The sequence below is a fragment of the Aythya marila genome (genome assembly GCF_965140915.1).
Source record: "Aythya marila genome assembly, chromosome: 5".
Lineage (NCBI taxonomy): Eukaryota > Metazoa > Chordata > Aves > Anseriformes > Anatidae > Aythya > Aythya marila.
Window position 1 is genome coordinate 23,445,192 of NC_139046.1, and position 14,881 is coordinate 23,460,072.

Here is a 14,881-nt window from a genome sequence, read left to right on the forward strand (position 1 = left end):
GACGGCACAGCACGCGGCAGTGCACACGCAGACAGGTGCACACACACATACACACACATATATGCACATATATATGCACACACACACATAGATATGCACACACACACACACACATATATATATACGCTCACACACTAATTACAGCTAGCGCTAATTAAACCCCCTCAGCCCCAGCAGCCGCAGTACCACAGCGCCGCCGCGCGGGGGCGCTGCGCCTCACTCCCCCACACAGAGAGAGACACACACACACCCCGCTGCCGCGCATGCGCAGAGCCCGCCCATGAAGCCGTGCTACGCGCGTCCGGGGCCGCCCTTCCCCGGCTCCTCCCCTACCGGCCGCGCTTCGTGTCCCTCTGCTCTTAAGGTGGCGCGGGGGAATTCTGTGGGGTTTCTCCGTTCGCGGGCACGCGGTTGAGTGGAACGCCCTTAACGGCGCGGCCGGCGGCTGCCCCGGCGGCGGAAGCGCGCAGGGGGTGAGGCCGAGTGGTGACGTTTCGCCGGTCGGCGGGGAGCGCCCGCCGCTGCCGGAGCGCGGAGCCTGCGCAGCGCCGCCAGGCCCGGCCCGGCCCTGCCGGTGAGTGCCCGGGGCGGCCCCCGGGGGGAGCTGAGCTCCCGGCGGCTCGGCCTGGCCACGGCGCTGACAGCAGGCAAGGGGCAGGCGGGGCGCTGGCTGCCAGCCTGCCCCAGCCGTTCGCTGCCCGGTGGGGTCGGTGCGCAAACGGGCCGGAGGGGGAAGCGCCTCCGAGGGGCAGCGAGGGGCTTCTCCTGTGAAACGGGCCGGAGGGGTAGCCCGGAGTTAACTCCGGGCCGGTATCTGCCAAAAGTAACTCCAAAAAGTGAAAATCGTGGGTGCTTCTCGGAACGCGAAGCTGATTTCTTACCCCAGTATTTACTGGAATAAATCGTTTGTGCAGGCATTGCTTCGACTCATTTTTAAAATTATTTTTTAATTGTGTCTGTTTTTTTTCTTTTTCTCCTTAGGTTCTTCTCTGTGAAGTTCTCCTTGAAGCTGCCAAAATGGTTCTGGCAGATCTCGGAAGAAAAATCACCTCAGCGTTGCGCTCGCTGAGCAATGCTACGATCATCAACGAGGAGGTTTGTAACGCGTGTGTGATGGCTCTGTAACGGCTGGGAAGCAAAGCCCTAATAGATGAGGCTGACGAGAGGCACACAGTGGATTGATAAAACCTCTGGGCTCTTCTCTTCCTTCAAGTAACGTTTCTAGCTAGAGTTTTATAGCCCGATAGCACTGCCAAAACTTAGAGCTGTGTTTAGGCCTCAGCGGTTGTGGGTCACAGGGTCATTGAGCCTGGCAGCTGTACTCCTGGACACTGCAGCTCTGAGGGGGGAGTGCTGAAGGAGGCAGTTTGTGCCCACATCTGGGTGGGATGTATGCTGTGAGACTGTACAGCGTGCCAGCTCTTGTGTTCAGCTACGCTGTGGATGTGTACTAGGGAGCTACAGCTACAGAAGTTGGAGAGGAGAAGGAGGAATAGCTTTTGACATAAATTTTGCCCTCTGAAATATGAGGATTGTTGTGGTTGTTGCTTTTCTGTTCTAGCCAGCATGTGTGGTTCTGGAAGCTTCTTGACTTGGTAGAGTCTGTATTTTTTTTTTTTTAAAAGATCAAAATATGAAATGATAAATAAGTGTGTTCTGTTATAAAGACTGAAAAGCAAGGTTGAAAACTAACAGATGTGATGTTTCAGAACTGCCAATGAGTAAATAAATTGCTAGAAACTTTTCAGGTGGGAAGATATGGTTTGTGGCTTAAAGTAACTACAAAGAAAGCTTATCAAGGGTTGTAGAGTTGGCATAGTTACAGGACTTGTGCACAGGGGATAAGTTTTAACAAGCCTTAAGCTAGGAGACAACAGAACCTTAACTGAGTCAAAGACGGCCCAATTAATTTTTTCAGCAATGCAGACTTTGCTGCAATAGCTCAAGCTGTGCAAATGAGGCCACCTATTCAGATGTTACTTTAAAAAAAAAAATCTTTTCAAAGTGACGGGTCTTAGAACAACTAATCTGGGTTTCAGAGGCACCTGTGTGCCTCAAAGACATGGCACAGAGCAACATCCCAGTTTCTGCTGAAAACGTAGATAGCATGACCACCTTGTGTTGGGGGAATAGTTTTGTTTGTCAAGATTGTGTTAAATTCTTTTGTGGCTTTCTGTTGCAGTTGTTTTTGAGGAGTAGCTGTAGGGAAGTCTAGGAAGTATTGCTACCGTACAAGCAGCCATCCTCCTTAGTGCGATAGGAGGCATTCTGCATTACTTGCTAGTTTGCATATTACAAGTAGAGGAACCTCTGTTCTCTTTCAGATTTAAATTTGATTCGCATATGAACAAATGTGCAGACTTTGTGGCACTTGATATAGTAATGGTACCACCTGCATTTAATTCATAAAAACCTTTACTAGATCATAAATCTACTTTCATATTCTTATTTGAAACTAATACTGGCTAGTCAATGCTGTGGATTGTAAAACCATTTTTCTTTTATACTCCAAAGGTTTTAAATGCTATGTTAAAAGAAGTATGTACAGCACTACTGGAAGCCGATGTTAATATTAAACTTGTGAAGCAACTAAGAGAAAATGTCAAGTAAGTCAATGATCAAAATGAATTTAACTTCTCATGTTTGTAAAAGTTGGGACTTGAGCTTACAGAAGAACAACTTCTAACTTGCTTACGGTTTTCTTAGACATACCCAGTTCACCTTTAAGCCTCTATTTTCACTTTACAGAAAAATCAGTTTAAACTAAACGTCTTGCCAGCTCCATCAAAAGAATCTTCCTCAAGTTTAGTCAGTCTTTGCTGTTGTGTACTTGTTTGGAAAAACTGATGTCAGTTGAGTGGAAGAGTAAACAAGCTCTTTCTTGCTGCCTAGACACCTCATCTTCACATGTTTTGTGCTGGATATAAATAGATCTGTGCGTATGACCAGGACTGTTACTTTGGCTATTTTCAGATGTGTAACTCAAGTATATGCGAGTCTGAAAGACAAGTATTGCAGAACCATGTTTTCATCCTGCATGCAGAAGTGACATCTCCAATGTATGTCACTTCCTGAATGTGCACTAACTGAAAACTCAAGGCAGATCAGAGTGCTGCTCCTGATGCAGAGACTTCACTATTACTAGGTTAAACTGATGCTTTAAATTACAGCAGTATTTCATGGCTTTGGTTTGACTAAAACTGTTTTCTTAAACTCAGGTCTGCAATTGATCTTGAAGAGATGGCATCCGGCCTTAACAAAAGGAAAATGATTCAGCACGCTGTCTTTAAGGAACTTGTTAAAGTAGGACTTCAAAATTCCCTATTACATCACTTTTGTACAGCCTGGGTTGTGTGAGCAGTACAGTAGCAAGCTAAGCTTTAAGGTTACCGTGTGGTTCCAGCAGGCATTCTGCCTGTTTGGGTTGTTATGTTTTCTGCTCTAGTGCTATTTACTATCCAAACAGTATTTTTTCGATCAGAACTTTACTTTCAGGGCATCTCTCTGAGTAACCTCAATGTAACCTTCAAGTTCAGCTATGCTTACTTTTCAATTGAAACATGAAGACAAAGTAAGGCTGCCAGGCTACAAACTTGTGGACTACTGTATATGGTTGTCCCAGAAACAAGCCTTTGCTACCTTAACAAAGATTTTTTTTAAAGCTATTTTAAAAAGTATAAGTAACAACCAGGCAGTTTCTTTTATGGCAGATTCTAACCTGCCTGCTTGGTCAAGTCAGTGCCTGGATGCCTGTATTCTGTCCTCTTCCCAGTTAATGGTGTAGTGTTTACTTCTGTAGGCTGTGCTCACCCACATGATGTCTCCCTGCAATATATGCACCTTCTGCTCATTGAAAAGCAAGGCACTAACCCAATAAAGTCTTCTGTAGTGTTGGACTCTCATCAGACGAGGTCCTTCTACTGCAGTGATGATGGGGCAGAGGTTGTGTTTCTGTGCTGATTGTAATATTTGTGCCATACATACAGGCCTGACTTTAGTGCTTGGCCTTGGAAAGAAGCACTGTTACTGTTACAGGATGGTTAGGTGTAATACCATATACTACAGATTTCTTGCATGGGCTGTGGCTGTTCTTGTAAACCAGTAAGCGTCTAAGCCAAGACCCAGATAGACAAAAAATTGTCTTTCTCCACGGAATGTGACACTAACTGTTCTGTGCTTCTGAAATTCAGACCTGCAACATACAGTATGCTTTGTTCTATAGCTTGTAGATCCTGGAGTCAAAGCATGGACACCTACCAAAGGAAAACAGAACATTATCATGTTTGTTGGCTTGCAAGGAAGCGGTAAAACAACAACCTGTTCAAAGGTAACTTGCACTGAACCTGCTTGTGTTGTGTTGTTTTGCTTTGCTTGGGAAGGAGGGTGTGGTTGGACACGTTACGTAGGACTTGCTTGTGACCTGTGCTGCTTTTATTACTAGGCAAGTACTGACTGATTACGTTGTAGAAATGCTTCTGTTGAGGGGATTCTGAGATGAGATGAACGTTCAAAGTAATATTATTTTGAGACTGTTTATGGTTTCAGGACTTCCTTCAAGATTTTTTTTAAACTCCTAATGAAAGAATTCTGTATGTGGATCACAGATTCTTTCCCTTCCATACTTCCTGCATTTAAGATGTACTCTGAGTGGAACCTATCTCATTCTATTACGTACTTAAGGGAACAAGTAGAAATTGTCCTCTGTATCAGGTGTCTCAGCTGAGCATGAATGTGTGGTGTTAAATCTGTTCCAGACCAGAGTTTATTGAGGAAATTTTAGATTTATATCCTCAAGGATTAAAAAAAGGCACAATTCAGAACAGTTGTAACTTAACATATTTACAATAGTTTTGAGGAAGGAAAAATCATCCTGTGGAAGAAGATCGATGCATGTTTCCATATCTTTTCTTTTTTTTTTTTTGGTCATCTGCTCTCTGTGAGATTCAGACATAAGCTGTACGGAATATATCACTGCTCTGATTTCATAAGACTTTCCTAGTGCTTATGTAGACAAACTGTATTTTGGAAGTCTCTCTTTGGGTGAATCAAATGTTCTGTGAATGTGTGTTGTACTAGTGAAGCTTACAAGTGTTACAAGGCAGTAAGGCTTCCATTCATTGCTTTAAAACACGTCCTTGCAATGAAATATCTTTGTTCATCTGGAAGTGAGGAAACAAGTGTTCACGTTGCAGTATGGCTTTGGTCAGTTTCTGAAATCTAATCCTATCTGCAGAATCTTGGAGTTAACAAAATGGGGACAGAGGCTATTTGTAGCCATTTCTAGCTCAGGAAACTGAAATCAGAAGCAGAGTTGAGCAACTATTTTCATCTAACCATGATAATTATTTATATAACATACTTTTCTAACGTGCTAACAAGCTGATGCTTGTACAGTGCTACTAAGTGGTCTCAGTTACTGGAAAGCTGGCTTGATTTTGTGTCCTCAGTGTGTACTTCAAGCTGTTACGTAGCGTCGTGCTTTCTGTTGGGATTTTGGTGTAACTACTTGTTTGGATTTCTTTTAACAGTTAGCATACTTCTATCAGAGGAAAGGTTGGAAGACGTGTTTAATATGTGCAGACACATACAGAGCAGGTAATACAAACAGCTTCTAACGATACAGTTCTTTCTCTTAGTTTTGTTTTTTTTGAAAAGCCCCTTGACCATACCTGTCTTACAGGTGCTTTTGACCAGTTAAAGCAGAATGCCACAAAAGCAAGAATTCCCTTTTACGGGAGGTAAGTGTCTTTCAGAATCAGTTTGAAGAACAGCTCAATTATAATGAGATATTGTTCCTTACTGAGCATCTCCCACAAAGTCCCATTCAGTGTGGCCTAACTAATAGGCTATTATAATGTTTGCTCTCATGAGATGAAATACCTGTCTAGCTCAGTATGTTCTGCCTGTCAGTAGTAGCAGTAGAGTGAGCATAAGAAGAGATCGGGCACCTGGAGATAATCCCCTAAACGTTCTCTCAGCTCGCAAGTTTACAGGGCTTTACCAGACAGATTCAGGTTTTCAGGAAACAATCCACTTAGCATCTTTACAGATTGAAAGATGTCATTTTTTGACCCTTAATTTTTGTCAGGTAGTGGCAGCAGCAGAACTAATATAGTTCTTATTAAACTTCTGTCTGAGCTTTGCTGGAGGTGCACTGTCTAGGTGCCTAGATACAATTTCCTTCCGAGAAAGGCTAGCAGAATCTAGCATGATCTTCAGCAGATGAGACAGTCCTTTGTGCCTCAGTTCACTGGGCTGCAAGGGTAAACGGCTTAGGGAGGCATAATCTGAATCAGTTTTGGCTTGATATAAGAGGAAGTCCATCTTGAAATCTAGGTAGATGTTATTGCTTGACTGTGAACTTACTAATTGTAAATGCTCAATTAGCTTAAGGATAAGGAATTGCATACATGTTGATGTTTATCTTTGTGATCAGTTACACAGAAATGGATCCTGTAATTATTGCCTCAGAAGGTGTTGAGAAATTTAAGAATGAAAACTTTGAAATAATCATCGTTGATACCAGTGGACGTCACAAACAGGAAGACTCTTTGTTTGAAGAGATGTTACAAGTTGCTAATGCCATTGTGAGTAGTTTCAAGAAACACATTAATGTTTGTTAGCAATCATTTGTACTCAATTATTCTCATTTCCCAATGTTCTGCGTGGTTGTCTGTCTTCTGGAACGTGTCTTTTAACACCTAGAATGTGCTAAAAATTACAACTGATACGAATAAGCTAGGACTGGATGATCAGTGCTGGATAGCTTTGTGTCGGTTTAAATTCTTGGATCTGTAATTCAAGGGTGCTTGCATAGATTGCAGTTCTACTGCTTCGACTCCTTTTGGGGCCTTTGCATTAAGAAACAAGATAAAAGAAGAGTCTGGTCTGATTTTCTGTAGCTGTTTACTACGTTTCTGTGATTGTTATGAATATTTGCCCTGAAACAGAAAAGATGATTGGAAAAGGTTCATCAGCTTGGATATGTAAATGAAGCTGGTGTTTCTCATGTGAGTTTTAAAATATTTGGCTAGTTCTTGATTCTGTGATCTCGCATAACAATATGACAGTTCCCACACAACAACTGTTAACGGTAACTTGTTTTCAGAGAAATAGACATCATAAAGCTCTTAATGTAAAACCAAATGGAAGATATTCATTGCTTGTAGATGCTAATTAGCTTACTGGCTAAGATACTGGCTAAAATAATTCAAAACAAAAGCTGTAAAACTATTAAAATTTAATATTGTGTTGTAGATAATTTTTTTCACAAATAGTAGCACAGCATTAGGGTTTCAAATGGTCCTTAGACAATAGTGCTCACAGAGCAGTGTTGCAGTGAGTTCTGCTACTGAACATAATGCATCAACACAGTCCAAGAAAGCAGGAAACAATTTTCTCTTCTTTACCTCCTAGCAACCGGATAACATTGTTTATGTGATGGATGCTTCCATTGGCCAAGCTTGTGAAGCTCAAGCTAAAGCTTTCAAAGACAAAGTTGATGTAGCTTCAGTTATTGTTACGAAGCTTGATGGACATGCGAAAGGAGGTGGCGCACTTAGTGCGTAAGTACTGTGATGTAACAGGGTGTCCAAGGTCTGGCTGTGGGTGTACAACTGTGAAATGTGCTAGTGTCTCACAGAAACCTGTCCTGTGAAAGTGGCACTGTCACATTACAAGGAATCTAGAAATTTCAGTAGTAACAGTTAGATTTTTATCCTAATTTCAGTGGACCTGTTGGCATTCAGTGTGAATTGGAATTCATATTATGATGTACTTCCAGTGCTGTAGTGTGTATTGTCACGCATCAGGCTTCTGTCTTCTGAGAACAGAATAAAACAATTGTTGCATCTTGCATATCAGATGCAAAATACAAATTTGAGCTTAATAGATAAGGCTTACCTAAAAATTTTTCTTCTCACTTAATGCCCATGATTTTTCCAAAAGGGAAAAAAATGTAGCTAGTCCTATGTAATGGCCTTAAAGCTGAGATGTAATTAAGTTTCTGAATTTTCAGTGTCCAGAAACTTGGTAAAAAGATGAGTCTGCAGTCACGCTTTTCTGAACTCCATTCTTCTTGGACTTCTGATGTGCTGTGCTGTATCTTGACAATCGTTGTTGACTAGAACACGCCATATTATCTTTTAAGTTAGAGTAATCTCCAGCTGTTTTTGAATGATACAGCTTGTATGGAGCTGAGATGTGTCCAACTTGGATCTTAAGTGTTAGAAATCCTAAACTGCCATGTGTATTTTGCTGTTATTTATAGCGCAGTGATGGAACACCAAATTTAAGAGTAAAATGAAAATACCAAAAGTGAGTTCCAGCTGACATGTGGTTGTATACATTGTCTGCTGTGCTGTTCTATACTTTCTGTAGGCTGGAAGCAGAATTTGATTAAAGCTAGTGTCAGTGACTGATTCCTGAAAAGGTTTTGATTTTTCTCATGTCTAAGCTTTGTTCCTGTGTGGAAAATGAGATTGCTGTCTGTAGGAGGAACCCTGAAGAAAAATTAATCAACACCTGTGTCATCTGACCTCCCAACATTAGTGTAGAATGGACACAATTTATTTTTCTTTCTATCCTCTCAACTATCTGAAACTTGGCAATGAAAATGCAACTTACCTATCTATTGGTGATTTGTCAAAGCACAGTGTGGAAGAAGCAGAGTTTGTATTTTACAAAGTACTAATTAAAGAAACGTTGTCAGCTATTCCCAGCAATCCCCTCCTAAATGGATGTTGGATGTTTCTGCATTAATAATTTTTGGGAGTAAAAAAATACTTAGGAGATTGAGTTGATGTTGTGTTCATTGTGTTGTGCTGATGATGTCTAACTGAGACATAACATATTCCATATTCATATTCCATAACCATTCCATAATATATATATTATTGTACTGCAGAGTTGCTGCTACAAAGAGTCCTATTATTTTTATTGGAACTGGTGAACACATAGATGACTTTGAACCCTTCAAAACGCAGCCTTTCATCAGCAAACTTCTTGGTATGTACTACATGCAACTGTACTTACAAGACACTTTGAACCTGATAATAGAAAGTTTAAAAGTGTAATTTTTAATGCTAACTTCAGAGCTGGTTTTGTTTTCCAGGTATGGGTGATATTGAAGGATTGATAGATAAAGTAAATGAGTTAAAGCTGGATGATAATGAAGCACTCATAGAAAAGCTCAAACATGGTAAGTTGTTCCCTGAATAGCAGGTGTATTACCATGAACTAATTATGGCAGGTTCTCTCTGAGATGCAGTTGATGTGTATTCTAGGTAGAGACAAGTAATTTGTTTCAAGTGCATGTTCCAGAACGGTTGTTCTTTCTCTAATAAATGTGTCAAGCGAGTAAATAGTCATGTTTTTCATCAAGTGACAGGTAGTGCTGTAACTGCAGATTAGGCAGCTTAAAACTCTTGAGTGTGTGCCACCTTGTGTGCCTAGCTGTATTAGCAGTAGAGATGATGTTTACATACGTTTTTATGCTGTATAGTAGTATTCTTTTTCACAGGGTAAATAGTTGAGAAAGTAATACCTAAATGTTAGTGTGACCTTTGCTAATTTTCTTTTTGTTGTATTTCAGGTCAGTTTACATTAAGAGATATGTACGAACAATTCCAAAACATCATGAAAATGGGACCATTCAGTCAGATCTTGGTTAGTTATTCCCCAAATCATTTTTCTTCATCAGATTTTCATTTATATCTGACAAATTTCTGTTGTGAACATAGACTCTAGCACCAGTTTCACTGAAGAGTTTGTGCTTTAGATTTTTCAAAAGTCCACTGCGATACATATCTGCTGAACTCAAACTTGCTGTCTGTATTTCTGGCTGCTTAATTCAAGTTAGTTTTGCTTGTTCTGACACAGCTTTTGTTTTGCATTTTAAAACTAGGGTATGATCCCTGGTTTTGGAACTGACTTCATGAGTAAAGGCAATGAACAAGAATCAATGGCAAGGCTAAAGAAATTGATGACTATAATGGACAGTATGAATGACCAAGGTAAAACAAACTTCAACCGGTATTTAATTTCTCAGTTGTTGAACAAGCTTATTTACAGAGATCGTTTCTGGGTACAAGTTGGACTTAAGATAGCATCTAAAATAACAGAAAAGGGTGAAGAGCATTTATCAGTTTTACAAACAGCAAAGAGTTGCTTATCCCTGTGCCTTTAAACTTTCTGAATAAGTCCAAATACTTAAGAGATATACCGACAACTTCCTGTTGCTGCTCTCTTGCGTAGACTAGATGGAATTTCAAAGCAACCCATTGATAATTAATGTGTTTTTACTTTTTGTAGTGTAGTTGTGATTCTAAAATCATTAATGCTATATGTGCAAATGAAAAAGTTGCATTTGTGTTTAATCTGTCATTAACATCTTTCCTCATACCTTTTTTCCACCCTCAAGTTTACTACAAGTTTACTACAGCCTAGTCTCTGGAATTCAGGGTGTGCAGTCTCTAATCCACCCAGAACTCTTACAGGAGAGGTGTGCTCTCACCTTTGAGATAAACCTATTAGCCTGGCTTACACCAGGTATGCTGAGAGCATAATTTATTCTGGCAATTTTTTTTTATCACTGTGATTGACACTAGAAAGGCCACTGCTATTCCCTTGAATATTCTGTCTCAATTATTTCTGTACAATTCTGCGTTGATGCTTCTGAAACTATTTTTTGTTTTGTGGATAAAAACTAAATTCTCAGCACACACTTGCTTTCGTTATTTTTACAGCTATAATAGATTTTAATGTTAGTAACCGAATGTTTTTTTTCTCTCCTCTGCTGTAATTGCAGAACTTGACAGCACAGATGGCGCCAAAGTATTCAGTAAGCAGCCAGGAAGAATCCAAAGAGTAGCAAGAGGTTCAGGTGTTTCTACCAGAGATGTCCAGGAGCTTTTAACCCAATACACTAAATTTGCACAGATGGTGAAAAAGATGGGAGGTATCAAAGGGCTCTTCAAAGGTAAAAGAAAGTAAAACACTTACTCAGTGTGAAGGTCACTTGATACGTGAACAGAGGAAGCTCATAATGTAGATTAGGTGCTGGGAGAGGGGAGGGAGAAGGGAGGTGTGTTGGGAGAGAAGGACTGAGTTTTAGCTCACTCATTTTCATGATGTTTGCAAGCTTTTTGATATAACTGGTGAGAGCCATACTGTTCTTCATGATATTAATGTGTAAATTGGGAGTGAGAATTGATGTATTTTTGGCTTTATCAAGGTAGAGTTCATCACTACCACAGTACCGATACTTTAATTTGTTATGTGGGCAGGACAGGGACTGTTGATCCTTAATTACTCAAAGTAGTTGATGTAGTAACTTGATCATTGATTTGAATATAGAATTATGTTAAATTCTGTTTTTTAGCCTCGTATGTTAATCCAATCTTTCTTCCATTTTCTTGAAGGCGGTGATATGTCAAAGAATGTAAACCCATCTCAGCTGGCCAAGCTGAACCAACAGATGGCAAAGATGATGGATCCAAGAGTCCTTCATCATATGGGTATGTGTTGGCTTTAGACAGCTTCGCTAGGTGAATACCTGTTACAGTCATCCACTTGAAATATTACAGAATTTAGGAAGGGGACTCATTTGGATTCAGCTCTCAAAATGAGCAATTGGAGTAGTGTCTGAGAAAATAGTACAGTGATGACTTCAAGCATGTCTGTTGTGAAGCAAATCTATTCCTGAACTTCCATCCCCTTCCAAGCTTTGCCTTAAGTCATTTTGACAAGAACAGCTTTTACTAAATTGACAAGAACAGCTTTTACTAAAGATTCCCATACTGGAATCTAACTGGTAATGGTAATTTATTCATGTTTTTTTTTTCCTTTGTCTAGGTCTTGATGCAAAGGTCATCTTAAAACCTACTTTAATATTTATGTAATTACTTCCTCAGTTGTCCATATTTTGATAGCTATTTAAGCGTGGCTGAGTATTGGGCTTTTGTTTGTATATTACAGAAATGGCCTCCTTACAGCACACAGACTTTAGAAGCAAGATAGCTGTCCTTCAAAACTAATTAACGCATGCATCTTTTCACTTATTTTCTGTAGGTGGCATGGCAGGATTGCAGTCAATGATGAGACAATTTCAACAAGGTGCTGCTGGGAATATGAAAGGCATGATGGGATTCAATAATATGTAAAGAAGCCTTAATAAAAATGGACTTGGTTGACTATTAGTTGCGACTTCAGTGAAAGGATTGCTTTCTTCCTTTTTACAGTGATGGGGGAGGTCTTTTAAAATCTTATTCAGGCTTCTCAGTTTCTACATCTAACTTCTGAAAACTATTTTTGCTTAAAGTAGTTCCTCTCCACTAATACCTAATGGCACAAGGAGTAATTCAATTTAATAAAATCATGATGTAAAATTTTAATATGTAGAGACACTTTTTAATTGTTTACATTAAATGGCAGCCATTATATTTGTAAACAACCCTGATCTTTGGTTATAGTAACATAAAATGTCACAAATATACTGTAAAATAAAATTAAGCAATTATGAACAGAGGAATGGCCTATTTCTTCCAATTCTTCCTAATGAGCCTTTATCAATATGTAATGAGATTTCCTTAACTTGAATCATTTCTAATTATCTATGCCAAACAGTTATAGCAGTAACAACTGCAGTGCAACGTTTAAAATGTAGAGGTGCTGCTGCTCAGATTTTTGAAGGTGTCAGTTCTGTACAAAAATTGTTCTCCAGCAGTCTAATCAGTCTTTTACATTAACACTGTAGGAACTGAAAACATTTATGTAGAAATCTTCAGTATATGTGACAGCTTGAAAGTCTTCTTACTGGACTGCCAATTAAGCAGCTTTTCTGTTATCAAGAGTTTGTAATATATAGTAGATAGAACTCTGTGCTGGTATTGAAGTTAAAATAGCTGTATCTGACAGGACCATATTGCCCCAACTCAACTATTATCTGATCTTAATTTCCTGTCATCTTGTACTACCTCAGTCCACGGTGTTGGTCTGAAATGGGTGGAATCTACAGGTACACTTCAGAAGTGTAAGCCAGATAAGCCTTAAAATCTGATAGACAGTTTAGCAAATAGGGTGAGATCTTTCACCCTTATTTTAAGGAAAGGGAGTATGTTATGGATTTATTTAAATATGTTGAGTGCTTGGATTGTAAATAGACACCCATTTCTGTTGCCCAGATGACATAAAAATTAGACACAGTAATCAAAGTATGTCCATCTGTTAGTGGCAGCCATTTGCTTGAAAAGGTGACTGCTAACAGCTGATAGAGAACAACTTATTAGCACAAGAGCATAATTACCCACCTAAAACATAAGGCATGCTGTAACTTAGTTTATAATGTCTATCTTCTGCACTAATAATGGTACATCTATTCTATAGAGAGGGGATGCAGCAAAATCTTTGGGTATGCTTTTTACTATAATAATTATATGCATAAAATGCAGCAATCAGTAAAAGGATTGGTTAAGTTGAATTCTATTATTTTCAGTGAAAATGAAACAAAAGAATGAATACTTGCAATAATAAGAGCTTGTCTAGGAGCTGTCCTCAGCTATACAAGTGGCATGTGTTCATGGAAACTACTGTTTTATAGTATTTTCGGGTTTTGAACAATTAAAATACAATATATGAAACCATGCAGTTGCATTAGAAAGTGGAAAATAAATCCACTTAAATAAAATTAAATGTGTTTTGCAACAGTTGGTAGGGGATAGTGGAGTTCAGCTGAATGATGGAAATCAAACATGAGAAGAATGTGCATATTGAGAGTGAACAGTGAAGCACTGTTTCTGTACAGGCTTAGTTGGACTGTCAAGTTATCAGCAATGAACTTGTCCTATTTTCAATCCATTGTATGCGTTTAGTTTTAGTCTTCAGAATTTCCAAACTACTGCTACTGTACAGGAAGAGAACAAAAGATTTTAACTGATGTCTTAAAAAAACAAACAACAACACAAAGGCAGCCATAGGCTCATGCTAGAGGTGCTTAATTGGAAAGTTCAAATGTATAGAAGGGTATATAAAAACCCTCTCATAGCTTAGCTTTCTTTATGGGAGAACAACGTTTTTAAGGAGTGTGAGGAAATAACTTTGTAGATCCTGCGGAGGACAATGTACAGAAGAAAATCTGAGCTGTTGCCAGAGAAGAGAAGCTATCATATTCTGTACCTTCTTTCAATCTGGGCCTCTAAACTGATGACTTAATTGCATCGAGCCAAGAGAAGCTATGTAAAACAAGGCTAGAAAGTAACAACTCCTCGGACTGTCTTGCGTTATTTAGACTTCTTGTGCTTGTCCACCACAGAACAGTTCTGCCTGGTACATGTGAAACTTGAAAAGTTGAAGCAAGTTTCACTGGGAATAAATAGAAGACTGAAGTTCATCTTTCTATGTCTGTCTTCACGAAACCAGTTGGTGCCGCTTGGACTAATTTGCTGTTTTGTTATCTGGGCACATGGCTCAATCTAGGTCGAGAATTTGAGAGATGATGAAGGGTTTAGGAAATCAGGTAACTGTAGTGCCCGGGGAAGGCCACGAGGAGGAGCCAAGGGACAAAAGAGCAGCGTACAAAATAAGCTCGTCTCGAGATTCTGTTCTAGAAGCGCATCCCTGTTTTAAAATCAGTAATATCCTGCAGTTGCTCTCTTACAGTATATTAAAGTTACAGTATGTTAATAAATTCTGATATGTATGTGGTCATTAGTGCGCCCTGATGTTGAAATAGGTACCTGATGTATGTTTATTGTTTTTGAAAGATGATGGATATAAAACTTTGTAAATCCTGATGATTTTTGCTATTCTGTGTAAGTGGAAAACCTTTACCAGCTGTGGATGTGTTGTTGGCACATGTTTTCTCAGTTTGCTGCCTCTCGATGGA

General features: G+C 39.5%; 1 protein-coding gene across 3 annotated transcripts; it reads left to right on the top strand.

Moving 5' to 3' along the window:
* The first annotated feature begins 440 nt into the window (after window positions 1–440).
* On the top strand, window positions 441–12,525 carry SRP54 (signal recognition particle 54). 3 transcript variants are annotated; one of them, XM_082762057.1, is made up of 16 exons: window positions 441–574; window positions 982–1,095; window positions 2,515–2,606; window positions 3,219–3,303; window positions 4,223–4,327; window positions 5,529–5,595; window positions 5,681–5,738; window positions 6,437–6,587; window positions 7,417–7,565; window positions 8,906–9,006; window positions 9,113–9,199; window positions 9,593–9,666; window positions 9,905–10,013; window positions 10,808–10,978; window positions 11,421–11,516; window positions 12,070–12,525. In XM_082762057.1, exons 2-16 carry the CDS (start codon window positions 1,018–1,020, stop codon window positions 12,159–12,161), a joined length of 1,515 nt encoding a protein of 504 aa, XP_082618183.1. In that variant the 5' UTR covers window positions 441–574; window positions 982–1,017; the 3' UTR covers window positions 12,162–12,525. The 3 variants fall into 3 exon arrangements, with proteins under 3 accessions (XP_082618183.1, XP_082618184.1, XP_082618185.1); XM_082762058.1 differs by lacking the exon at window positions 441–574 and adding an exon at window positions 614–647; XM_082762059.1 differs by lacking the exon at window positions 441–574 and adding an exon at window positions 747–845.
* Window positions 12,526–14,881: the final 2,356 nt, after the last annotated feature.